We start from the raw sequence: 22,897 nt of genomic DNA, 5'->3' as shown, positions 1-22,897 counted from the left end.
ATGCATAAACTGGATGGACTTCTGATGTAAATATTCAAACCTGTCCTTTAGATCTGTGGGTTATTATCATATCAGCAGCGTCATATCAGTGTTTACCATAAAGAATGCTTAATTTATTTTACACACAGTGACTATAATTAGGCTTTCTCCATTCTATGAGCTAGTGGTCGATAAGCCTCTAATTCGATTCCTGTAATTAGGATTTCTCCATTCAATGAGCCTCTAATTTGATTCCCGCATAATTCCAGTAACATGTATGAGCCAATGTCTTGATTTAAAATATAAATCGATGTGACTGTACCCTAACCCTAGTTTGAATCCCTAGTTTGAAACCCAAACCCTAGTTTGAAACCCCAGTTTAAATCCCTAACCCTATTTGAAACCCAAATGTAAAACGGTAGTTTGAAAATCTATCCCTGGTTTAAGACCCCAGTTTGCAACCCTAACCTCTAATTTGAAAGCCTAACCCTAGTTTAAAACCCTAGTTTAAATCCCAAACTCCAGTTTGAAACCCTTTTCCCTAGTTTTAAACCTTAGTTTGAATCACTAACCCAAGTTACTTACCTTGATTTGAAACCCTAGTTTGAAACCCTAACCCGAGTTGGGAACCCTAACCCTCATTTTAAACCCTAGTTTGAAAGCCTAAACCTTGTTTGAAACCCTAACCCAAGTTTGAAACCATAATCCTAGTTTTAACCCCTAGTTTAAATCCCTAACCCTTGTCGAAACCCTGACACTAGTTTAAAACCTCTAATTTGAAACCCTAACGTGAGTTTGAAACCCCAACCCTAGTTTGGAACCCCAACAGTAAACATGACTGTTGGGATCTGAGAAACAAATACATTTGTATACAGACGTTATTCAGTTCACAATGATTTTTTAAAATTCTTTTACTAAAACAAATAACGTTTTCACTAATTCATGCTAATGCTCTATCATGGCACAATTAAATCCTCTTCAGATTTGCGGATATAATAAACAATACAAGGCTGCCAGGTTATATTTCTAGCTAATGTCAGTGAACTTGATACAATACAATGACCTGGGCCCACGCCTGGTGCTGCTGTCGCCACATTTCTGCTGAGTACAGTGCGAGTATGAAGAGCAAATATGACGCCAAGTAGCGTCCCACTGAGTTCTGCACTCTGACTAGTAGAGAAGGAGCAAAGTAGGAGGGCTGAATGGGCAATGCTCAAGGCGGGCAGAAATAAGAACGTGTGGGTTGATCATAACCATATGCTATTTTCACCTAAAGTAAAAAAACAAAACAATAGGGGATAGGAACATTTGGGAGACTTAAGGAAATAAAACAAAAACATGGAGAAATCCTTGAATGAGGAGGGAGCAAAAGTGAGGGCTTGCCAGGCAGCACATCTGCAAACTCATTTTTCTATTTGAATGTCAGGAAAGAGACTGGGCAGGGCCTGAGGCAGAGGAAGTGATCTGCTATTTCACACACTGCTGGTGAAGTTCAGCTCTCGACTACAGTCTCGGTCATCTGGAATGCGGAGTCACCTCCTCCGTCTACCAGAGGTCGTCTCTTTCCCTCTTCCACCGCCACCACGCTGTGGAACTCGCCGCTGGACAGTGCGGACAGGACACGAAAAGCGGGATTCTTGGAGGAAGCCACATCTGACCGGACTGCCTCTAAATGGAATCTGGCTCTGGAAAAGAAGCGGTAGAGTCATCAGCTGAACATTTTGGAGGCTGTTCCTATTCCCTTATATGGCAAGAGAGCTGGGAAATCAGTTGAATTCGTCTGGATTCTGCTTGTATGTCTGCCTGTCTGCTTTCAGTGCTGACTTAGTTGCATCTGGGACAGCTTTGCCACCGGAATGTGTGGCCCCCTGTCTGTCTGTCTGTCTGTCGGTGTGTATGAGGCCTGGCTTGTTTGTTTTGCTTTTCTCGGTGCTTCTTTTCCTGTTTGCACGCGGAGGTTTTGTTTTGGGACAACAAGAGAAGGGCTTGTGTTTGTGGTTGGCAGCGCCTGCTGTTTTTCCCCTCTCTTCCACAAGACTGAAATAGGAAAACACTCACCTGGCAGCCAAGAAGTGAAACAGCCTCTATCCAAGGACGACTGGGTCTCCAACTGAATATCCATCATTGGTTGATATTTCAACCCCCCAAACCCCCCTCTCCTGATTTCCCATGGAGCCAATTCTTTTGAGAGCAACCTTGGAAGAATTTGAATTGATGTGATACGCGGGTGATAAGACTTTGAGGACGCTTTACCGTCAATCCTCTCTCCTCATGAAGATTTTCTTCATTAGACTGTCTCTCCACATCGGTTGCCATGGCGACGGCAGCATGGTATCACCGTGACATCAGCCGCGTGCACGCAGAGGACTTGCTGGCACGAGCCGGGAGGGATGGAAGCTTCCTGGTCAGAGACAGTGAATCAGTGCCGGAAGCCTTTGCTCTATGCCTCCTGTGAGTACAATGACACACTTCTTGAATTAGAATCATCTGACTGACCACCATTAATGTATTCGCACGACATTGCACATTGTGTTAGCGTGGTGAGGTGTGGCTCAGACGTGGTATTTGTTTGATGAAAGTGTGTTTACGTTCTCAAGGTCATAAGCCAAAGAGTGGTGTCATTACAGGTTGAAATTGGCTTCTTCTTGACCAGTCTTGGTCTGACGCTAAGTAGTTAAAACAAATCACATTTATGCTAGTGTGACTCTAAACATACTTGTGGTGTCACGTCAACATCAAAAATATTCTTAGAAATGTACGTTTTGAAAATTGTTTCACAATTCTGTTGACATATTTGGCCATTCATTACAGGTAAAAGGCCAAAGTTAGTATTAGCCAAACTCTGGTTAGCATGCTAACAGAAACAACAATACCCCTAAACCGCTTTCGTCGATAAAATTTACTGTAGAAGTATTTTGCTGAACTCGGGTGTCATAGATTTTTGACATGAGCCACATAACACGACCCTTCTACAAAAACAGAGGAAGTTAAAGTACCAAGAGCTTATAAAACTGTAAAGATTGGAACCCCCAATTGGAAAACAATTCGCAGGGTCCACTCCCAAGATCGTCACTGTCAACATCAGCCGCTTTGAAACGCTGGCAAAAGCGCTTTTCCCATCGTACTGCTTCTTTCTTCCCTCGGGCCCCATGGAAGAGGGCGGGATCTCCAGTGACCACACTATGCTGACTTGGTCTTGAGCCTGCGCCAGATGCATTCCTGAAAACTGAGCCGGTTCGCCTGCACCACTCCCTTGTGCCCCCCCCATCCCCCTTTCCCCTGTATTTTCTCATCTAGCTAATTCCGGGGATCGAATCACCTCAAAGAAATGAAATTGTACAGATCAGACAGGAAGATTTAACAATGTGTTTATGATCATGGTGGTAGTTTCCAGTGGTGTCTGTGTCCTCATGTGACCAATTCATGACAAGACATTCCTTTCATGATACCATGTTAAAAACCCAACAGCAGGCATTAACACTTTTGCTATCAGAAGTAAAATGGATAATCCATCCCATACTGCAAACTCGATCCATAATAATAACTGACTGGGTCAATCAAACCCGAGTAATATATATGATTCTTGTTTATTGTCGAGGATACTTTTCAGGATCTAATTGATGGGACTATAATTTTTCAAAAGATGTAAAAATAAAAATGACATGGCGATTAGCCTAATACGCTAATGATATTCAAAAATACAAAACTTTACCAACCCCACTTCACATGTTTTGGCAACTAACATCAAAGATTTCTTCAGCGCCTGTTTTTACTCTCTGGCTTACACAAGTTGTTTTTTTCACTGCTTCACGTCATCTGGTCTTAAATGTTTGTCTCGTTTTATTCTTCTCTAGGTTCCAACGCCATGTCCATACATATCGGATCCTCCCCGATGAAGACGGCCTCCTTGCCGTGCAGGTAAGTGACATCATTTCCTCGCTTTCATCGTTTCTCCTCCTCCTAGTGCACTTGACCGTTATTATTATCCTCAGTGTCAAAACTGTCCCAAGTAATCCAAATAAATGTATTTGATTTGATAAAAGAACGGTTTGTTAACGCCTACTGTAAGGAGAACAGAAACACGTTTGTGTTTCCTCTGCGCGGCCTCGCAGTAGCGCCGTTGTTTCCACGGCATCTCTGCCGTGCGGCCCCGCATGCTTGTCGGATGAGCTCAGCAGCTCAGCGAAGACTTGTTTTCATGTGTCACAGATTCTACCCCCGCACGAGGTCAGTGGCTGGTGTGTGCGTGTTGTTATTGTTATGCAGCACTGTGCGCGCTCCACGTTTTGAATCTATCGGAGGATTTTGTCCAAAAATAACCTTTTACAGCCCAACATACTTTGAAAAATATCCCTGGCACTCATTTCTGTGATGACCAAAAAACTCCTTCAGTTTTTCCATGACCGTCAATACAAAGCTCCCAGCCACTTTTTTTTTTTCCCCTCTCCCAACTTTTGCTCCCGTAACTTGCAAGTCGCATGCTTTCCCCTGCTTTTTCTTTTTTCCTCTTTATTTTTCCAAGTGAACGACTGCGATATTTTGGGCCCGGTCTCACATTACACTTCAAATCGGTTTGATTGTGTTCCAGGAGATCGTTGCGGTCTGAAATAACATTTGTAGCCAAATCAATTTCTTTTACCAACTTAGACTAGAGGGAAAAGTGGTCTGCTATTACGCTTTCATTTCCTGACTTTGTGCAACTGACTTATTGATTCCATTCTTAGCGGAATTAAAAGTTGCATTTCTTACATCTGAACTTCTTTGTCTGCTTTTGAAACTTTGAATCTCAACTCTTTTTCCCAATCTTCAGCTTCCATGATCATTTAAGACTTTGAACTCATTCATTGGCAGACCAGTTCAAATGAATATTTGACGTCTATAGCCGTCAATGGCAGTGAATGCGTTAACTGCCTAGACATGTATCGTAAATCTCCTTTTAATTGGTCAGCAGCTGGTCCAAATTCATTTTGGGTAACCTCCTGCTCACTTGCGGGTAAGGAGGACAAGCAACCGAAAATAGATGGATAAAATCGACATTCATCAAGTATCAGCGCTACTTATAATAAATGTAATGACGTTTGTGCGCGTCGGTGTGTCAGCAGACCACACAAGGAGTGCAGGTCAACTGTTTCCGAACACTGGAGGACCTCGTTCTTGGATACCAGCACCCGCACAAAGGCTTGGTCACACCATTGCTTTACCCGGTTCCCCGTGACGCCGATACCGGAGATGAGAGTTCAGGTAAGCCTTGGAGATTCGAAAACACCGCCAACTGCAGTTTGCAATTGCTTTCGTGTATGTGTGCGCAGATGATGAGAAGACACCTCAAAGTTTAGCTTCTGCCAACACCATCGCAACACCAACGGCAAAACCAGAGCCCCACGCTCGATTCCTGGATCAGTTGCAGGAAGTCAACACATCCAGGTATAATCCTTTTTTTTTTTTTTTGCTCGTGCTGCTTTTTTGTTTTCTTGAGTGTGAGATAAAATGAGCGCATGGTGTAATATCTTTCTCGCCGTATCTTCCAGTACTGCCAGCGATGTGATCGGACTGCTCAACGATTATCTCTTCAGCCAGCTGCCCCTGGACATTCAGGACGTGCATAAAGGGGCGACGAGCCTCTTCCACCTCAAGCGGACTCTGGGTCTTGCCTGCCAGGGCCTGAACAGGTCAGCGTTTCCTTGGCATCGTCACGGAGGTGCCAAGTTAACAACACTGATCACTTTTTCACCATTTTGTGACTTAACAGCGTTATTCCAACAATTGATTCAGTTTCTTTCCTCCAAGTTCTACTCACGGGAAGTCTTAGTTTTGATACATTTGCAATAAAAAAAAAAACATGTTATTTTAGTGTTATGCTGTATCTTAACACAATGTGAAAAGTGACGCTGCGCTTTTTTATTATTATACGAAGTAAACATGGTTCTGATCCGCAGTGAGATCGACCTGACTCTCTCGAGTCTGGAAACTCTGGCCAAGGTTTTTGACCACCCTAGCTGCTCTTTATCATCCACAAATTCTCAGGTATAAAAACCCTCAGTGTGTATTTAATCCTTTCTACCTGATTCAAACTCTGACGCCTGCATGCAACAAAGGGTCCCGATATGGAGATGGACGCCTTGCTTTGTAAGATTTCCGCCTTGGTCAGCCTACTTTCGTCTCTGGAGAAAAAGGTTTGCATTTCCGTTCTACCTCTGACGCAGAACAAAAAAGTTGTTCCTACTGATGTGTGTGTGTGTGTGTGTGTGTGTGTGTGTGAAGGTACTCAAGGCTCTACAAGATGCAGTAACCAATCACAATCTGGCCGTGCAGCCGAACCCTCCTCCTCCGGAACCAACGGCCACCGTTACGCCGTCTGCCAAGAACCACGAATGTCGTCCGCTGCCAGTTCACTCCTTTCAAGTAACCTGCCCAATTTTTTCTAACAAGCCAAAAAAAAAATCATCCGAGTAGCCTACATGGTCCTTAAAATGGATGTCAAAGATAAGCGTTTCCATTCAAAACTGTGGTTAGTGTGCTGAATTTTGAAAAATGCCAGTAAATGTGCACACTGTCAGTGAATTCAAGCCAGCACATGGTAAACCTGCTACATTATTTGCGGAATGTGCTGGCAGGTAAAGATGCTACGCTACGGCAGGCAAACCGTTTCTGTAGATGTGGATGCAGGCGTGCTGCTCTTTGACGGGAAATCCTCCTCATTCGATGTAGAGCGGGTCTCGCACGACAGAGGTACGTACCTAGCCGCTAATTATTAGGGCGCTCGGATAACTTGTCTAACGTCCTTTTTCTACGTCAGTCCTTCAGGTTGTCAAATACCAGAGTAGTCCCGCCAAGGTACGCCTGGTGATAGACAGCCACCACAATGCGCCAAGGGAGATGATATTTGAGAGTACAAGGGTAATTATTCCTCGTAGAAATCAAGTTTTATTCTTGTTTGAGAATCTCATTTTAGGTTAAATGCCGTAATTCCATGTTGTCTTTCAGAAGTGCCACTCCTTCTGCCAACTCATCCAGCTGATGAAAACAAGGCACTCCGAGTTGAGCGAACCTGACGTCATCTCTGTTTTTGTCGGCACCTGGAATATGGGTAATCCCCCTCGGCCTCCCTAAGTACAGGCTCCGTTTGAGAGGCGTCATCATCCGGGTTGTTTCTTGCACTGTTTTGCATCCGCAGGCGGTTCACCTCCGCCTCGCAGCTTGCAGTCGTGGGTCACCTGCTGCGGTTTGGGGCACACCCCCGACCAGTCGACGGCGTCGCTGCCTCATGACGTCTACGCCTTGGGCACGCAGGAAAACCCTCAAGGGGAGAAGGAATGGGCGGAACATATTAAAGTGGCCCTTCGCAGCCACACACAAATCGACTTCAAACAAGTATGTTGTTTTTTTCAACACTTTTCATCCACATGCTGTTTTTGTGTTATGAGCATTCAACCTCACGCAACAATATGGCGAAATTGATTTGTTGAGTAGAATTTAAAATTGGCACTGCAGCAATATTGTCTGTTTATTTTTCATTCTGTACATCAACATTTGCAAGGCAATATTGGCGCTGGTTGTAATGCAGCAATCTGTCCTGTAGGTGGCAGTGCAGTCCCTCTGGAACATGCGCCTGGCGGTGTTTGTCAAGCCGGAGCACGAGAGCCGAGTCAGCCATGTGAGCACTGCCAGTGTGAAGACTGGCCTGGGGAACACTCTCGGTAAACTCCCTGGCGCCACAAATTCAAATCAATACAAAGATGAAGGTTTTCAAGTCCGTTTTTGTTTTGCAACAGGGAACAAGGGAGCGGTCGGTGTGTCATTTCACGTCAATGGAACTTCTTTTGGGTTTGTCAACTGCCACCTGACCTCAGGAAGTGACAAAGTTCTGAGGTACGTCTGTATGAATTTTGCCCTTCAGCTCCTTGTGAGAAAACAAATTGTGCAAAAAAAGTACTGAAATGATGGGCAAGTATTCAAATGTTCAGAGAAATACAGATTAAGTTCACTTCCTAACCTAAAAGCCACCATATCACTAACCTTGTATGCATTTTACGTTCACCTCTCCATCCTCTTCATTTTTTGTTTTTCAGGCGGAACCAAAACTTTGTGGACATCCTCAGGCTCCTTTCGTTAGGCGACAAACACCTCGGCGCCTTTGACATCAGCCTGCGCTTCACCCACCTCTTCTGGTGCGGAGACCTTAACTACCGACTGGACCTGGACGTACAGGTGTCGCTAAAACCTCCACGTACATTCGCCATGCAAATTGTGATCCCTTGCAACCGATTTGCCGCTGATGTTAATAATAATAATTTTTCGCTGTTTCCTTCAGGACATTTTGAAGCATGTATCCAAAAGGGAGTTTGAGGAGCTCATGTGTGCGGACCAGCTGACCCGAGAGAGACACAAGAGGAAAGGCTTTCTCTATTTTCGTGAGTTGCACTTTTATATCGACAAAAATGCGCTTTCTGGATGACTTAATCGGTCATCACAACTGGCTGCATTCCCTGAATGAAAGATTTCAGTTGTATATTCTTTTTTTGACTTTTTTATATATTTTTTTTAAGAGGAAGAGAAGATTGCATTTCCCCCCACCTATCGGTACGAAAGAGGCTCTCGAGACTGCTACCTGTGGCAAAAGTACAAGACTTCAGGGGTAAATAAGCAGGATTTTGGTATAAATATGCCTCTTACAAAATTCTGAGGTGCAACATGATAAAATACAAAAACAACTTTACACACATCACAAGCATACCACGGACTCGCTACTCCGAGTAGTTTATGTGTAACGCAATGCCAGCAGCTGCCACAACATCTAAAAATAGCATTTAAAAGATTTCAAATGGGAATGCTTTGCATCGTTGAAAAGGTCTTTCACTTCCATACTATAAAATAATGTCAACCAACACGTGCACTGGTTTTCTGGATTTTTATTGGATATTTTATTTCCCCATAGGTGCGAGTCAATGTTCCGTCATGGTGCGACAGGATTTTGTGGAAGTCGTACCCTGACACGCACGTAATGTGCACGGCATACGGTAAGAATGAGATGATTCGAAGATTGGAGACAAATTTGACAGATTAACTGATCATTCACTGCTATTGACGGCTATAGACGTCAAATATTCATTTTAACAGTGGAATTAGTTAAAAGAAAGGGGGGGGGATATCTCTGGTCTCTTGCCAGGGTGCACAGATGACATTTTCACCAGTGACCACTCACCTGTTTTCGCCACCTTTCAAGTGGGCGTGACATCTCATTTCAGCTCCAAAACTGGTATGCTTTGGAAAACACAATCGGAATACCAGCAGCTCTCCTCATCATGTCAACACTTTTATCTTACATGTCAAACAGATCCAGGTGCTGGCGTGGAGAGGGCCTGGGTTGAGCTGGAAGGCATCGAGGCCATCGTGAAGACAGCCAGTAAAGAAAAGTTTTTCATTGACTTTTCTTCACCTTGTCTCGAAGGTACCGCATTTTCAAAAGAATAAAACCATGTCATGTATCGCAAAGTGTTTTGTGGACCTTGCGGATCCGTCCGTGACGTGACTCTGTGTCTCCCTCAGAGACACGGCGTTCGAGTGAGAACGACTCTCAAAGCTGTGACGTCCCAGGCTTTCTCAAACTGGCCTGGTCCTTCAAACAGCTGCCCAAGGTTAGCGGCCCTCAGACGCCGGTTTGCCTCGTTGTAGCTGCTAGCTAGCCGCTTGCTAACTCGTGTCTTTTGTGTTAGCTGCTTCCGTACAGATCTGACATGGACTACCTCCAGGATCAGCACCTGCTGCTGTCTGTCAAGTCATGTGATGGTTTCGAGTCATACGGTAAAGTCATGTGACATCCAGATGTCATTCTCGCAGGTCATATTATGAAATGTTTTGCAACCTTTATTGAGCCAGCATTAGAAAAAAAAAATCCAAAATGATGGAATGAGCAGATTTGTGGCTTACTTACAATTAACTACAATTGTGTCAAATTTGATAATGAATATTTGTAAAAAAAAGAATTTGCTATTATGTTGATCTGAAGGCACATACTAAAGTTCAAAATGTCATTTTGTTCCCCCAGGTGAATGCTGTATCGCTCTCCGCTCCCTTGTCGGTGCATCAGAGCAGTTTGAGACCTTCCTGAGCCACCGGGGTGAGGAAATCGGCTCCATCAGAGGACGCGTCCGCATTCACGTGCCTAAGGACCGACGAGCGACCCGCCAGAAGTCCTACGGTGGGTGCGACGCAATCTTTCCCCTCTGGCCTCCTTCCTTGCACTCTGTCTTCCTTCTCAGCTTTCACCTCCGGTGGCACTGCGTTTCCCGGTCTCTCCTGCCAGTCTCACATTACTTCCTCTATTTGGTTCCTCAATATCCGCCTCTTCCTCCCTCCCTCGTCTTGGCTTTGCACTTCCGCTTCCCCTTTTTGGCTCCCGATTGACTGACCCTGACCAGATGCATCCTGGGACAGTTATTATATCGCCAAGGTCAGCACACGCAGAAATCAATTGTGCTGTCATGCTACACAAAATTGTCTCGCACATACATTGAGGAAGCAAATTTTGAAACACATTGGCTGATTTGGTCACTTTATGGCATTTGGCTTTTTCAGAGTGCTTCCGTTTCGAGAAGGAAGATAAATGTCCCAGCCGAGGACACATGTCCCCTGCATCCACACGAGTCCAAATGAACAGGTGAGGATTGACGTTGTCAGTTTTTTCCCAGAGGTGTTTGCGCTTACCTCATTAATCCTTAGCTATTTATTCAATGTCAACTCTGTATTGTGAGTCGGTGACAACTTGAGGGAGGAAGCCACAATGAAGACAACAGTCAAAATGTTACGGCCAAAGTTATTTTACTCAGTGGAAACTAACAAAATACAAAAGGAAGTCAATTTAAATAAAGAAAAGAATGGGCTGGGAAATTGCATTTCAGAACTTCCATAATAACTTGAAGAGAACGCACTCATGTGTGGCAGGTCCTCTGCAGCTCCTCCCAAGGCAACACCAAGCAGCTACACCAACCCGGCCTACTTCATTTTCGAGGGCGTGTCGGTGGTCCGCGGCATTGAGGAGGCCCTGCCCCAGCGGAGGGACCCGCACGTGATCTGGGCCGGGAACGAGGCTCTGCAGCTCCCAAAAATCTCAGGGAAGCACGTGTTCAACACAAAACCCTGTCGCCGATCAAACTTTACCGAAATCGAAATTCCCGCCGTCCTTCCCCAGTACGCCGCTGCGTCCGCTCAACTTCAGATGCCTCAAGGCAACTCCTCTTACGAGCTCTTCCCCGCCAAAAAGCCTTCTCCCATATCTCCCCCCAGCAGTAAAAGCCCCTCCCAATGTCAGGAGTACATTTCAAAACCTAAATACCGCGCTAAAAACATTTGCCATGACTCTATATTACCGGAGAAGAACCTGAGAAACTTGTACATGAATCAATCTGCGATCATGCGGCAAAAAGCCAGGAGGGATCTCCCGGAGAGGACCGATCCTATTCGGAAAACAAAAGCGCCGCCTGTTTTCCAATTCACCCCCGTTCCCGTACCTTTGAGCCACTCTCGGCCTGCTCCTTGGGTGACGGAACAGCAGCAGCAGCAGCAGTCCGGGCGAACTGGAGACAACTCCCTCACCGCTTTGCAGATTGCCAAGTCACTCAGTGAGGTTGACTTCTTCCCCTCAAAGCAGGGCGCCCCATCCTATCCCAGCCAGAAGTCAGGCTACCGGAACGAGCCTGCGTTCCACATGGAGAGGCGCCACAGTTGGGAGAATGAGGTATGAGGCTTCGAAATGTGCTAGCAATCTGTTTGATTCCAACAAATAGGCCATTTTATAGCTTTGATTTTAAGCACAGTCCCGATCCAATTTTTGGACATGGTAAAATTGTGCATTCTCAGACGTCATAGAAATGTGTTTTTTAAACCGGTCTCATTTGACCCAAGTGGTAGCTACAGAACAAAACAATCTGTTTCTCATCAACGCAGGTATCTGTGCTCCAAGGTGCTCCAGAGACCGTCTGCGAGCTCCTCAGTGCCCTGGGCCTTCAGAAGTACACGTTGGGACTCAGCCTCAATGGCTGGGATGATCTTGATTACTTCAGGTAACACCGCCATTCTTCTTTCACTAAGGAAGGAGCCGACGTTGCAGTTCATAAATCTTCCGCACACAGTTCACGTGTCACGCTCTCTCTTTGTCTACTCCACAGCGGCATCACAGAAGACGATCTATGTGCTGCAGGAGTCACCAATTCTTCTCACCGGCGCAGGATCTTGGAGAACCTGCCCAGGAACTGGAACTGAGATGCACTCCATTCAAAGAAAATGGACAGGAAGAAAAAGACATTTGTGGCTAAAAGGATGGCGTTGGTCAGGTTTCATTTTAGCACTTCACTTGTGGCGATTGTGGAGTCAGCTTCAACTTCAGGGATTTTGTCTAGACTTGATGTTTATGCCTCTTCCGTCCAATGAGAGTTTTTAAGGTACATGAAGTACATTTGGATTTATGTAAGTCTGCCATGTGCAATTTGGGGATGATTTTCTTGAGATTTTCACAAACCGCTGCTCTATATGGAAGCTACAAGCCAAGAAAACGATATCTGCTTCCGACGCAATTTCCTTTCGCCACTCTGCTAGTGTTCCTTGCTGCACGACGCGAGTCACTTTAGCTTTTTTTGTTTTGTTTACTGAATCAGAACCGGGTTGGGTTTTTGAATCTCTTTGTAGTCGCTTTGGTTTTCAAACAATTCAAACTTTGACCAAAAATATGCTCTGAGAATCAAAGAAGTTCTCGTTACATGATCAAAAACAGACGACGATTGGAAAATTGTCCAAATATGCATTCCTCTGAACAAGTTTTTACTTTATATTTTGCTGTGTGTGAACATTCATAAAAATTTCACAGCGATAATAGCCCGATTAAAATGCTAACCGCATTAACAAAAGAAAAACAAAATGTAAGGCTAGCCACATTTTTTTGTGTTGACAATGGCAATTCGTGAATTTTAAGATTACCTGGTGAAAATTTGTTTTGATGAATTTTTAACCCCTTAATAGGACTATCATGTTCCATGGCTTTTTGCAGGAGACGTGACTTGCCATAGATAGATAAGAACTCAATTAAAATGAACGCTGATGCAACATATTGGCAGATAAGCACTACTTTTGTCTGAACAAAGCAGATGACTGTAAAGTAGGTCCTTGACACCAGGAGACCACAAGATGGTGGCCAGGCAATAATTATATCTAAACAAAGCTTCATTTTAACATCCGTTCCTTGCCACCAAGATACTGCAAGATGGCAGATATAGTACTTTTATTACTTTAGCCCAAACACCGACATAGCAGCAGCTAACAAAGTAGATGATCCCCTCAAAAAAATCCAAGCAGATTAAAATACTTTACAAGTCAAATCATAAACACTGTAATTGAGTTTAAAGGGATGCCCATAAGGTTTATAAATAAAAAGAAATAAAAAGTTGAACAGAATGTTTGGTAGTAGTCCCAGTGTACTCATCCTCTGTAAAATATACAATTAATATTGAGTTTTCTTTCTAGGTGGCATTCATATTATCTGCATTATCTGAAAGCAAGTGTTTGCTATTCATTCACTCTCTCCCCACTGAGTGTATTTTCTGCCACGTTTGAGCCTGCAGCCGAGCTCGTAAAATCCCACAAATAAACCTTTAGTGGCATCATATCTGTACATGCCTAGTCATGTCGATTGGGCTCTCTTTACAGTCTCATACTTTCTAATCAGCACATGTTTCTGTACACAAGTAAAGTGCATTAGATGACCTTCAGCAAGCAATCCCATTTGTCTGTTTTTACAGTTGACCAGTAGGGGCAGAAGATAATGTTTCTTTCATTTGAGTGAGCAAAGCACACAATCACACTGCACTAGGCAACACACTCAAACTCAATTTGACAGATTGTATTATTATTATTTGTTTGGTCTGGCTTCACATTGACTCTCGCCAAAATCCCAGTGTGACAGTGACCGTGTACATTTTGCTGCTGTCGTTACTGATTAAAGATCAACCAAACAAAACTTGTCAGTTTACTGACCTCTAGCTGCTTTGTCCATGAAGTCATCACCTGGACGTTTTTTTTTTGGCAGCACGTACACTAGAGGAGGAAAATGTTTCCTCTAATCTCTGTTTTTGTTAACCATTGCTCTCAACAGGCACTTTATTAGGCACACTTGCTCTTCCTACAACCTGCAGTCTGGATTTACATACAAAATACTGCTCAATTTTGCTTGAACGTCATGCTGGTTGGCATCACGTGAGGGTCAAAGAGACACTTCAAGGAAGTCTCAGGTAACTTATTAAGCGCATTTTTCTTTTTATACATTTATGTTTTTACAATCATGCATTACTGTTTCGTTACTCTGGGAACAAAGCAGGTAAAACAACAAAATGGATTGCCCTCGAAGGACAATTATCATCCCAATAGATTTTAAAGACGGAAATGTTACAGCAGTGTAAATATATTACTCAACATCTTTGGGGAGCTCTCCGAGTTTTTGTTGGAGGACGATGAGGACCATTAAAATGCCAGTCACACTCTAATATTCTTGTTAAAGAGGATGACCCCTGAACATGACCACATTTGAGTGTTTTAACTTTTTGTCTGACGGTTGTAATCACTGTTCATAGTAATGATTATGATTATTAAGGGATAAATTGCGCCATTCCAGAGGAAGTTTGCTCCCACTCAAAAATAGACTAACATTTACTCTCACTGGCTGTCCTTTTTTTGTGTGTGTCAATTCAGTGTCAAAATTAGCACTTACTTCCCCACAACGGATCTTATTGATTTCAACTTTAAAGTTTAAAGTATTACACGACAACTTTGAAATAATAATAATCACTGGGAAAAAAAAGCTTCTTTTTTTTTGGTCAATGCAGTTCCTGCGTGAGCGCGCATTGAACTTCTTCCTCTGCAACAAGAGCGCGCATACAAACACCCAGCCAAATAACTTTGCGGTGTGTCTAATCCACTCCAGCCGGATTTGCGAACATCGGCTATTGACTTTGCGCGGAACAGCGATCGGAGCGGAAAAAAAGATAATGCCAAAGAGCACCACAGTGCGTCGTCCTTTGGGGTCCCCTGTCCTCATCTCAAGGGGAGAGGACGCCGTAGACAACACAAACTCCGAAAGGTACAACTTTTTCCTAACACAAGATAAATACACACAACTGCTTCAACACACGCTCTCGGTTGGACCTAAATTTGTCACACTCCAATAAACGTGGAATGCATGGAACGATCTCTGGGTAGTTTTTGGAACATACATGGACATTTTGGATTAATGATCAAAAGTTACTTAGACTAAGTTACTTGGCGTGTCTTACAGGTAGTGTATACAGTCATTATTTAAAACTACAGCATAATTGTTTTAAATCATAAGTGGCACATTGTCCAAGTTTGGCAACATATATGCTGTATAAATGATTGTATACAATCATTGGTACAGATGCAATATGAGAAATGTAGCAATTATTATGTCATTAAAAAATATATACTAAAATAAAATTTAATCTGCACTGTCTAATTGAATGATATAGTTTTAATGGTGTGGCTTCATCTCAATGGAAACAGTTTTCATTATTTCAATTTGCTTAACAAATTAGTACCTAGTACAGAAAAATAAATGTACTCACATGCCACAAACGAGAGTATTTGATGACGTGATTGATACTTCTTCGTCTGCCATGTTGGAGGTCAAGATGGGAAAAACTGTTTGACCGACCTGTTAGTTTTTGCTTTCCATCTTTTTTTCCCGTGTGACTAACCTGAATCCTTTTACATCAGTTATGTTATCAATGTTTTCAATCTTTTTATCTTATCAATATTTTTCACCAGGTATTATGCACTAAAGTGAGGCAATTTACAATTCTCAAACAACTCGTTGACTTTCTTTTGTACAGAGGCGTGTTGTGTTGCGAGCAGAGCAGGCACGTGAAAGGGGAGTCGACAACTAGTACGCGACTCCTGGGCTGGTGCTATGGCTAGTGTCCAAAAAGACGAGGAAATTGGCTCCCCTTTAGGCTTCAAGTCATTCGTTGGAAGCACTTTGGATTCCAAAGAAAAGATGACTCAACCGACAAGACACGTGCAGTTTGTAAATCCTGCCATGCGGTGATCAAATATTCAGGGAGGACAAATCTCAATGCACATTTAAAGAAAAAACACGACATCAAAGTTCAGTGTTAAAAGAAGCACTCTACAATACTCTTGTAATTTCCTAAATAAAGAGTTTGCAGTACCTTGTTGATTTTGCGTATGAATTGTTATAAATCAGGATATTGTTCTATATTTTTTATTTAAAAAATATATATATATATCGATCGTAGAGCACTATATCGTGATATATCGTGAATGAATCGCAGCAGGCTTTAAGATATCGGCAAATATCGTATCGTAGTTCTTTGTATCGATATGATATCGTATCGTGACAAAACCCGCGATTTACACCCCTAGTCACTAATAATATTACGGGCTTGGGACACGCAGCGCTGGAATGACAAGTCCTGAATTGAGGGAAGAGGAGCCCCGATGATCCTCTCTGCTGTCCTCACCACTCTCCTTACGTTCTTCCAATCGGAGGCGCTGCAACCCCCACACCACATCGAGAGACAGCAATGAACGGAAAAAGCTTGTAGTATCCACAAAGGCCATGTTTTCGCTATAATGATCATTTTTTGTAGTTAGTTTCATAAACAAAAGATGTAGTCTCAGTTAGTTTTTGTTGTTAAATGATTTGTTTTATTTTAGCTTCAATTTTGTAATGTTTAAAAAAATAACTGATTCAATCCATGCAATCCCTGTGCGCACCTCAGAGACTCCTCATCCTCGGATGGTTCTCTCAAGACCTCCTGATCCAGGGCAGCACTGGTCGCCATGGCAACGCCGGTGTACATCCCGGTGGAGTCCAACCAGTCAGTGACGTTCACGTCCGTCTTCAACGCCAGTTGCCGCTTTGACGAGGAGTTCAAGTACATCCTGCTGCCCGTCTCCTACACGTTTGTTTTCGTGGTGGGCTTGGCGCTCAACGCCACTGCCCTGTGGACCTTCATCAAGATGCGCCCATGGAACCCCAGTACCGTCTTCATGTTCCACCTGGCGCTCTCTGACTTCCTGTACGTGCTATCGCTGCCCACGCTCATCTACTACTACGCCAACCGCAGCCATTGGCCCTTTGGTGTGGCGGCGTGCAAAATAGTGCGCTTCCTATTCTACGCCAACCTCTACTGCAGCATCCTATTGCTAACCTGCATCAGCCTGCACCGCTACATGGGCATCTGCCACCCCATCAAAGCACTCAGCCTGGTCAAACCTCGCCACGCCCACCTGGCGTGCGCCGCCGTGTGGGCGGCGGTGGCGGTCTGCTTGGTGCCCAACTTGGTGTTCGTCACTACATCCAGGCGAGACAACGACACGTTGTGCCATGACACCACCAGCCAGGATTCCTTCGAGGAGTACGTGGACTACAGCTCGGTTGTCATGACGCTTCTGTTCGGCGTGCCCTTCCTGGTCATCGTGGCGTGTTACTGCCAAATGGCGCGCACCTTGTGCCGACCCCGGAGAGGTTTGTTGGCCAACCAGGTGTCGCGGCAGAAGTCCGTCAAGCTCATCGTGGTGGTGCTGATCGTCTTCGCCGTCAGCTTTGTGCCCTTCCACGTCACGCGCACCGTCTACTACACGGCCCGCGTGTTGCAGCTGGATTGCCGCACCCTCAACATCGTCAACTTCACTTACAAGATCACAAGGCCGCTCGCCAGCGTCAACAGCTGCATCGACCCCATTTTGTACTTCCTGGCCGGCGACCATTACCGCACCAAGCTGATTTCTATGCTGACGGGGAAAAGACAGGCCACCGCGACCCAAGCGCATGCTCAGGCTGCGGCCAATAAGAACGCGAGTGTCGCTCTGGTCTACTTGAACTTGGAAGCTAAAGTCAAGCGGGAAGCGCAAAAGATGTAGAAATTAGAATGATTGTTTTTTGTTTTGCACTGACAGCCAAGTCAATTCTGCAATTGACATCAACTTACAGTTGCTAGCCTAGCAAGGACAAGCTGGAGAAAATGGATTGTAAAAAAACTTTCACTGTAGCCTTTGAGTAGATTGTGTTACTTTTACTGTATTCAAACGGAAACAGCTTTGAAATAGTGTCCTTTTCACATTGGCGCTCATGTTGCAGGTGTACCTAATGTTGTGACCTGTGAACTGCAGCTGCCAGCTGCTTTTGTCTTTCACTTGAACATCTGTTCATTTGCTCTCTCAACGAGGGGCGCAAACGGGGGTGGAACGTCGACTATCTGGAACTGACTCCTCCAAACCTCCTACACATGATTCCTCTATTAGCTTTGGGACTTGGAGTCGGTCGGGAAAACAGTGTTGAAGCTTAGTCGGCCAAAATCTGAAAATGTCTTTTACGTAAGAAAATCCACCGTAGTCTTGATATGATGACATTAAGGCTGCAAATGTTGTTGTGGTCTTGGCCATGTTGTTGTTCCGTGAGGGATGCCTGTCATGATTTATGCTAGTCATTGGCATAAAACATAAAAGAAAATGTTAAAAACTTGAAGGACAGTTATTGAGAGTTGAGGCTTATTTAAAATGTTGAAAACAATCCACGTTTTAAAAATGTATTTATTCATTTTTTATATTATTATTCACTTTATTCTGGACTGGACCATCAAACGTGACCTGTCAAAACAGATCGAAACAGCTCAGCTGCACCCCCTAGCGGCTTTGTTATAAAATACATTTGTGCGATCTGAATGATCAGTTAAGAAAACTGAGTGTCAATTTAAAATGTCGGACCTGTGTAATCTAGAGTTCATCATAGGCTGTGTCTAGACATTTATTTGATATTTGCTGCGTCTGTCTAAATAACAATTGTTGTTAAGTGAGAAAAACAACATTTTTGACATTGGATTGACCAATTAAGATCAGCTTTAGCCGACAAACGCGATACAGTTGTTTTAATTCCAGATTTTCTTCAAGGCTCATCTTTAGAGGCACATTGGTCTTGAGTATTAGTATTTATTATTCTGCAAGACGGCGTGAGTGAGAAAAAAAGATGTGATGTTCTTAGATTTCTGCGCTCAAGGACATGAAGGACTATTATGATCAAAAACTTGATTCGTGACATTTGCAGGAGAAAAAAAAACATGTTTCCTTTTTGTGTCCTTCCACAAGTATGAGAAAATAAATTAGCTGTCGGGAGCACGTGTCACACGTCTATTCAGCGCAAATAGCCTCGCCTTTCCGCGCCACACTATTCACCGCAAAATACATTTCCCTCAGCTTTAAATCCATTTAGTCGGAGGACCTTCAGATATATTTTCACTTTTTTTACGCTATAGAAATGGCAATAAATGTCAATAATGTTGTGAACTCCATCATGAGGGACCTTTTTTTTTTTTACTATTATTAAAGTGTTTAGTGATAAATGCATACATTTGTCTAAATTTGATGTAAAAAGAAATTATCGCGTGTCTAATGTCAACTACAAGGTCAATCTGATATTATGAATGTAATTGGATTTAGTTCACAACAGTCAGTAGTTTGTTACATTTGTTAAGGGAGAAACGTTTTTCGATAAATCTGATTAGATTGTAAATGTAAATACCGTCCTCTCCAATATACTACATTGTAATAAATAAAAAATCAATTTGTTGGACTAAAACAGTAATTAAGTTCGTAAACTACAAATAAATATGAATGGTGTTTTTGGTTCTATCTATCTATCTATCTATCTATCTATCTATCTATCTATCTATCTATCTATCTATCTATCTATCTATCTATCTATCTATCTATCTATCTATCTATCTATCTATCTATCTATCTATCTATCTATCTATCTATCTATCTATCTATCTATCTATCTATCTATCTATCTATCTATCTATCTATCTATCTATCTATCTATCTATCTATCTATCTATCTATCTATCTATCTATCTATCTATCTATCTATCTATCTATCTATCTATCTATCTATCTATCTATCTATCTATCTATCTATCTATCTATCTATCTATCTATCTATCTATCTATCTATCTATCTATCTATCTATCTATCTATCTATCTATCTATCTATCTATCTATCTATCTATCTATCTATCTATCTATCTATCTATCTATCTATCTATCTATCTATCTATCTATCTATCTATCTATCTATCTATCTATCTATCTATCTATCTATCTATCTATCTATCTATCTATCTATCTATCTATCTATCTATCTATCTATCTATCTATCTATCTATCTATCTATCTATCTATCTATCTATCTATCTATCTATCTATCTATCTATCTATCTATCTATCTATCTATCTATCTATCTATCTATCTGTCTATCTGTCTAACTGTCTGTCTGTATATCTGTCTGTCTGTCTGTCAATCTGTCTGTCAATCTGTCTGTCTGTCAATCTGTCTGTCTGATCTCGGCCGTCTGTCTGACCAATCTCGTCCGTCCGTCCGTCCGTCCGTCCGCTCGTTCATTCGTTCGTTCAGTCATTCGTTCATTCATTCGTTCGTTCATTCTTCCCTCATCAGGGTTGAGGCGGATAAGACGAGGCAGCTCAAGGACGCCGGGAGAGCGGCTGAATGCTGCGGCGGAGTGCAGCGAGTGACACGGCAAGGAGGGAAGTTCATTATCCGGTTGAAAAGGAAACCAATGGCTTTCGGCGTTGCCACGGCAACAGGCCTGTCTTTTGCCGTTGGCCCCGTGATAAGGTACTTCACAGCATTAAGCGCAATTATTGCGAGGTAAAAGGGGAAATATTGCTTCCCATTGAGAACAGATGTTAGTCATTGATTGGCATGGCCTGTTCTTAAGAAACTCTTTCACCCACACGGCGACTCGCTGTAACCTTTGAGGAAATGTGATGGGCTTGGAGGGGCTGTTGTCGCACAGACGAGTGTGACACTCTGCTGCCGCTCTTGTATCTTTGCTTCGGCTTCAAACTGCTTCTAGAAGCCCGAGAGCCACAAAACTTTCCAACTCGTAGAGAGAAGTCCAAAGTAAAGAGAGCAAAAAACTTCCGGCCATTATTTGATTCGTTTAAATGTGTCCAAATGTTGTACTATTATATCTCAGGCCAGTATCACATTGTCTAGCCTGGCATTCATATTTTAAAAATACAAGTTTGATCGGTCTGCTATTTATTTTGTATGTAATTCCACTGTTGGCCACGGGATGGCGGCACACATTTGTTTGACATTATATACATTTGAAAGAAGAGTGAAAAGCGGAAGTTTACTTTCAAGATCAGCCAAATTTCTACTTAAAGTTATTCAATGTGAAATCTTCAGAAATGGAAGGCTGTATGGTTATTTTCCAATGTACATTTTTGCGTATATTTATTGATATATATTGTGAGGTTGATCAATCTTGGGGAAAAAAGCATGATGGTTACTGCGAACACATGGATGGATCGGTACTCAAAGTTCACTGTGCAATCTTTTTTTCAAATGTCCCTTTTTGCAGGGGATGAACTGGCACGTACTGTGCGGCATATTGTGCGCAACACAGCTATGTTCCACATCATTAGTACGTCATTCTGCCGTGACGAGACACAAAGGCGCCTCGGCCTTGGAGGTCCAGCAGCAGTGTGGAAGCGCAGGCTGGGCGGGATGAGTCGCGGGGGGGTTGATTCGTCCGAGACCGGAGTGGATTAATATGGGGCAAATTGTTTTAACCCCTATTCCAGCAAGCGCACAGCGCTCCTCTTATCAAGGCCGCCGCAGCCTCTCATTAATATTCCCGACATATGGCTCTGCTGCGTGTATCATTGTCTATTAATGGAAGGGATAATCGCTCATTCAATTATCAGGCAGTCAGCAAAAGACCAACACTGAACGTGTTTTTCGCCAGCGAGCCCCCCTGAAAGTGCAGCCGGCGAGGAGGTGAGCACGATAGAGGCGGATTACAACATATTAGCAGCCTGCGAGTGAGGCCAAGAGTCAGTCAGGCATTGGACAAGAAACACGAGTAACCGTCGGCAGCCGCTTGAGCATTTATTTGGTATCTTTCATATCCATGTCGACAATTTGGAGCCGCTATTGGTTTCATAGTATGCAGTTCAACCAAACTACTGTCATGAGTGATACTATTTGGCCCAATGGAAGATTTAAATTTGCCTATCACAGTTAAGCGCTTCAATTCTCTTTAATACAGTTCCATGGCATCAGGATTTCACAAGAAAGTGGAAAATACTACTTGGTAGTGGTAACTGTTAACAAAGCACTACTTTTGTCTAAAAAAAGGCACCTCAATTCTCTCTCACGTAGGTCATTGGCAACAAAATGCCACGTGATGCGCCAAAGCACTACCTTTGTTTAAACGAAGCTCCTCAGTTCACTTTATTTTAGCTCCTTGGTATCAGGATGCCAGAGGATGACAGCAAAGCACTACTTTTGTCTTATGGTAAAAGTTGTTTGATGATTTAAGAATTATTGTAGCGTATATGCTAATTTCAATGAGCCTCTCTGTGAGTTTTTACACATTAATCTTAGTTTAAAACTTCATCAATTTTTGTTTGGGGAATTATGCAGTTAGTCAAAGTTAGTCTTCTTTTCCTTTTCTTAAAGCGACTTTCTTTTTTCAATCTTTTTATTGTTTTTTTTTCTTGACGAGCACGAGAACGGGCTCAACTATACAAAGGAAATTGTTTTTGAAAAATACATTCAAACGTGTTGAAATTGTGTTGAAATGTTTAAAGAGTGTGGGATGGGTAAAATTATCACCTGCAGGTCTGAAATGTTTAAACCTGAACCTTTAGGTGATAGCGCTACTGATGATAGTCCGATCTCTCCGACCTTGTTGAGCCAACAGGCGCCGACCCAAGGATCAGTCTGTTTTCCACGAAGACTTTTTAGTGGCATATCTGTGGAGCTGTCTGGCACAAATGCGAATGAGAGAGGAGAAGAGTGGA

At 43.1% G+C, this 22,897-nt stretch overlaps 2 protein-coding genes across 3 annotated transcripts; both read left to right on the top strand.

The window, feature by feature from the left end:
• The first annotated feature begins 1,503 nt into the window (after positions 1–1,503).
• On the top strand, positions 1,504–13,984 carry inppl1b (inositol polyphosphate phosphatase-like 1b). Of its 2 annotated transcripts, none has more exons than XM_061283083.1 (28): positions 1,504–1,678; positions 2,271–2,430; positions 3,834–3,897; positions 5,082–5,220; positions 5,289–5,403; positions 5,508–5,648; positions 5,916–6,003; positions 6,075–6,152; positions 6,241–6,381; positions 6,594–6,708; positions 6,776–6,876; positions 6,964–7,066; positions 7,154–7,350; positions 7,559–7,676; positions 7,752–7,848; positions 8,049–8,187; positions 8,291–8,390; positions 8,526–8,614; positions 8,915–8,996; positions 9,146–9,235; positions 9,314–9,427; positions 9,526–9,614; positions 9,693–9,780; positions 10,025–10,177; positions 10,555–10,636; positions 10,921–11,713; positions 11,923–12,038; positions 12,144–13,984. In XM_061283083.1, the coding sequence occupies exons 1-28, from the start codon at positions 1,504–1,506 to the stop codon at positions 12,235–12,237; spliced, it is 3,861 nt and encodes a 1,286-aa protein (XP_061139067.1). In that variant the 3' UTR covers positions 12,238–13,984. The 2 variants fall into 2 exon arrangements, with proteins under 2 accessions (XP_061139067.1, XP_061138985.1); XM_061283001.1 differs by having other exon boundaries at positions 5,079–5,220.
• An 891-nt stretch (positions 13,985–14,875) lies between these two features.
• Positions 14,876–19,636, top strand: p2ry4 (pyrimidinergic receptor P2Y4). The gene is made up of 2 exons (XM_061288934.1): positions 14,876–15,100; positions 16,782–19,636. The coding sequence occupies exon 2, from the start codon at positions 16,843–16,845 to the stop codon at positions 17,923–17,925; it is 1,083 nt and encodes a 360-aa protein (XP_061144918.1). The 5' UTR covers positions 14,876–15,100; positions 16,782–16,842; the 3' UTR covers positions 17,926–19,636.
• The last annotated feature ends 3,261 nt before the right edge of the window (positions 19,637–22,897 follow it).

The sequence above is a fragment of the Syngnathus typhle genome, linkage group LG1 (assembly GCF_033458585.1).
Source record: "Syngnathus typhle isolate RoL2023-S1 ecotype Sweden linkage group LG1, RoL_Styp_1.0, whole genome shotgun sequence".
NCBI classification, from domain to species: domain Eukaryota; kingdom Metazoa; phylum Chordata; class Actinopteri; order Syngnathiformes; family Syngnathidae; genus Syngnathus; species Syngnathus typhle.
The sequence above is the reverse complement of the archived record's forward strand: the minus strand, read 5'-3'. Positions and strand labels throughout refer to the sequence as shown.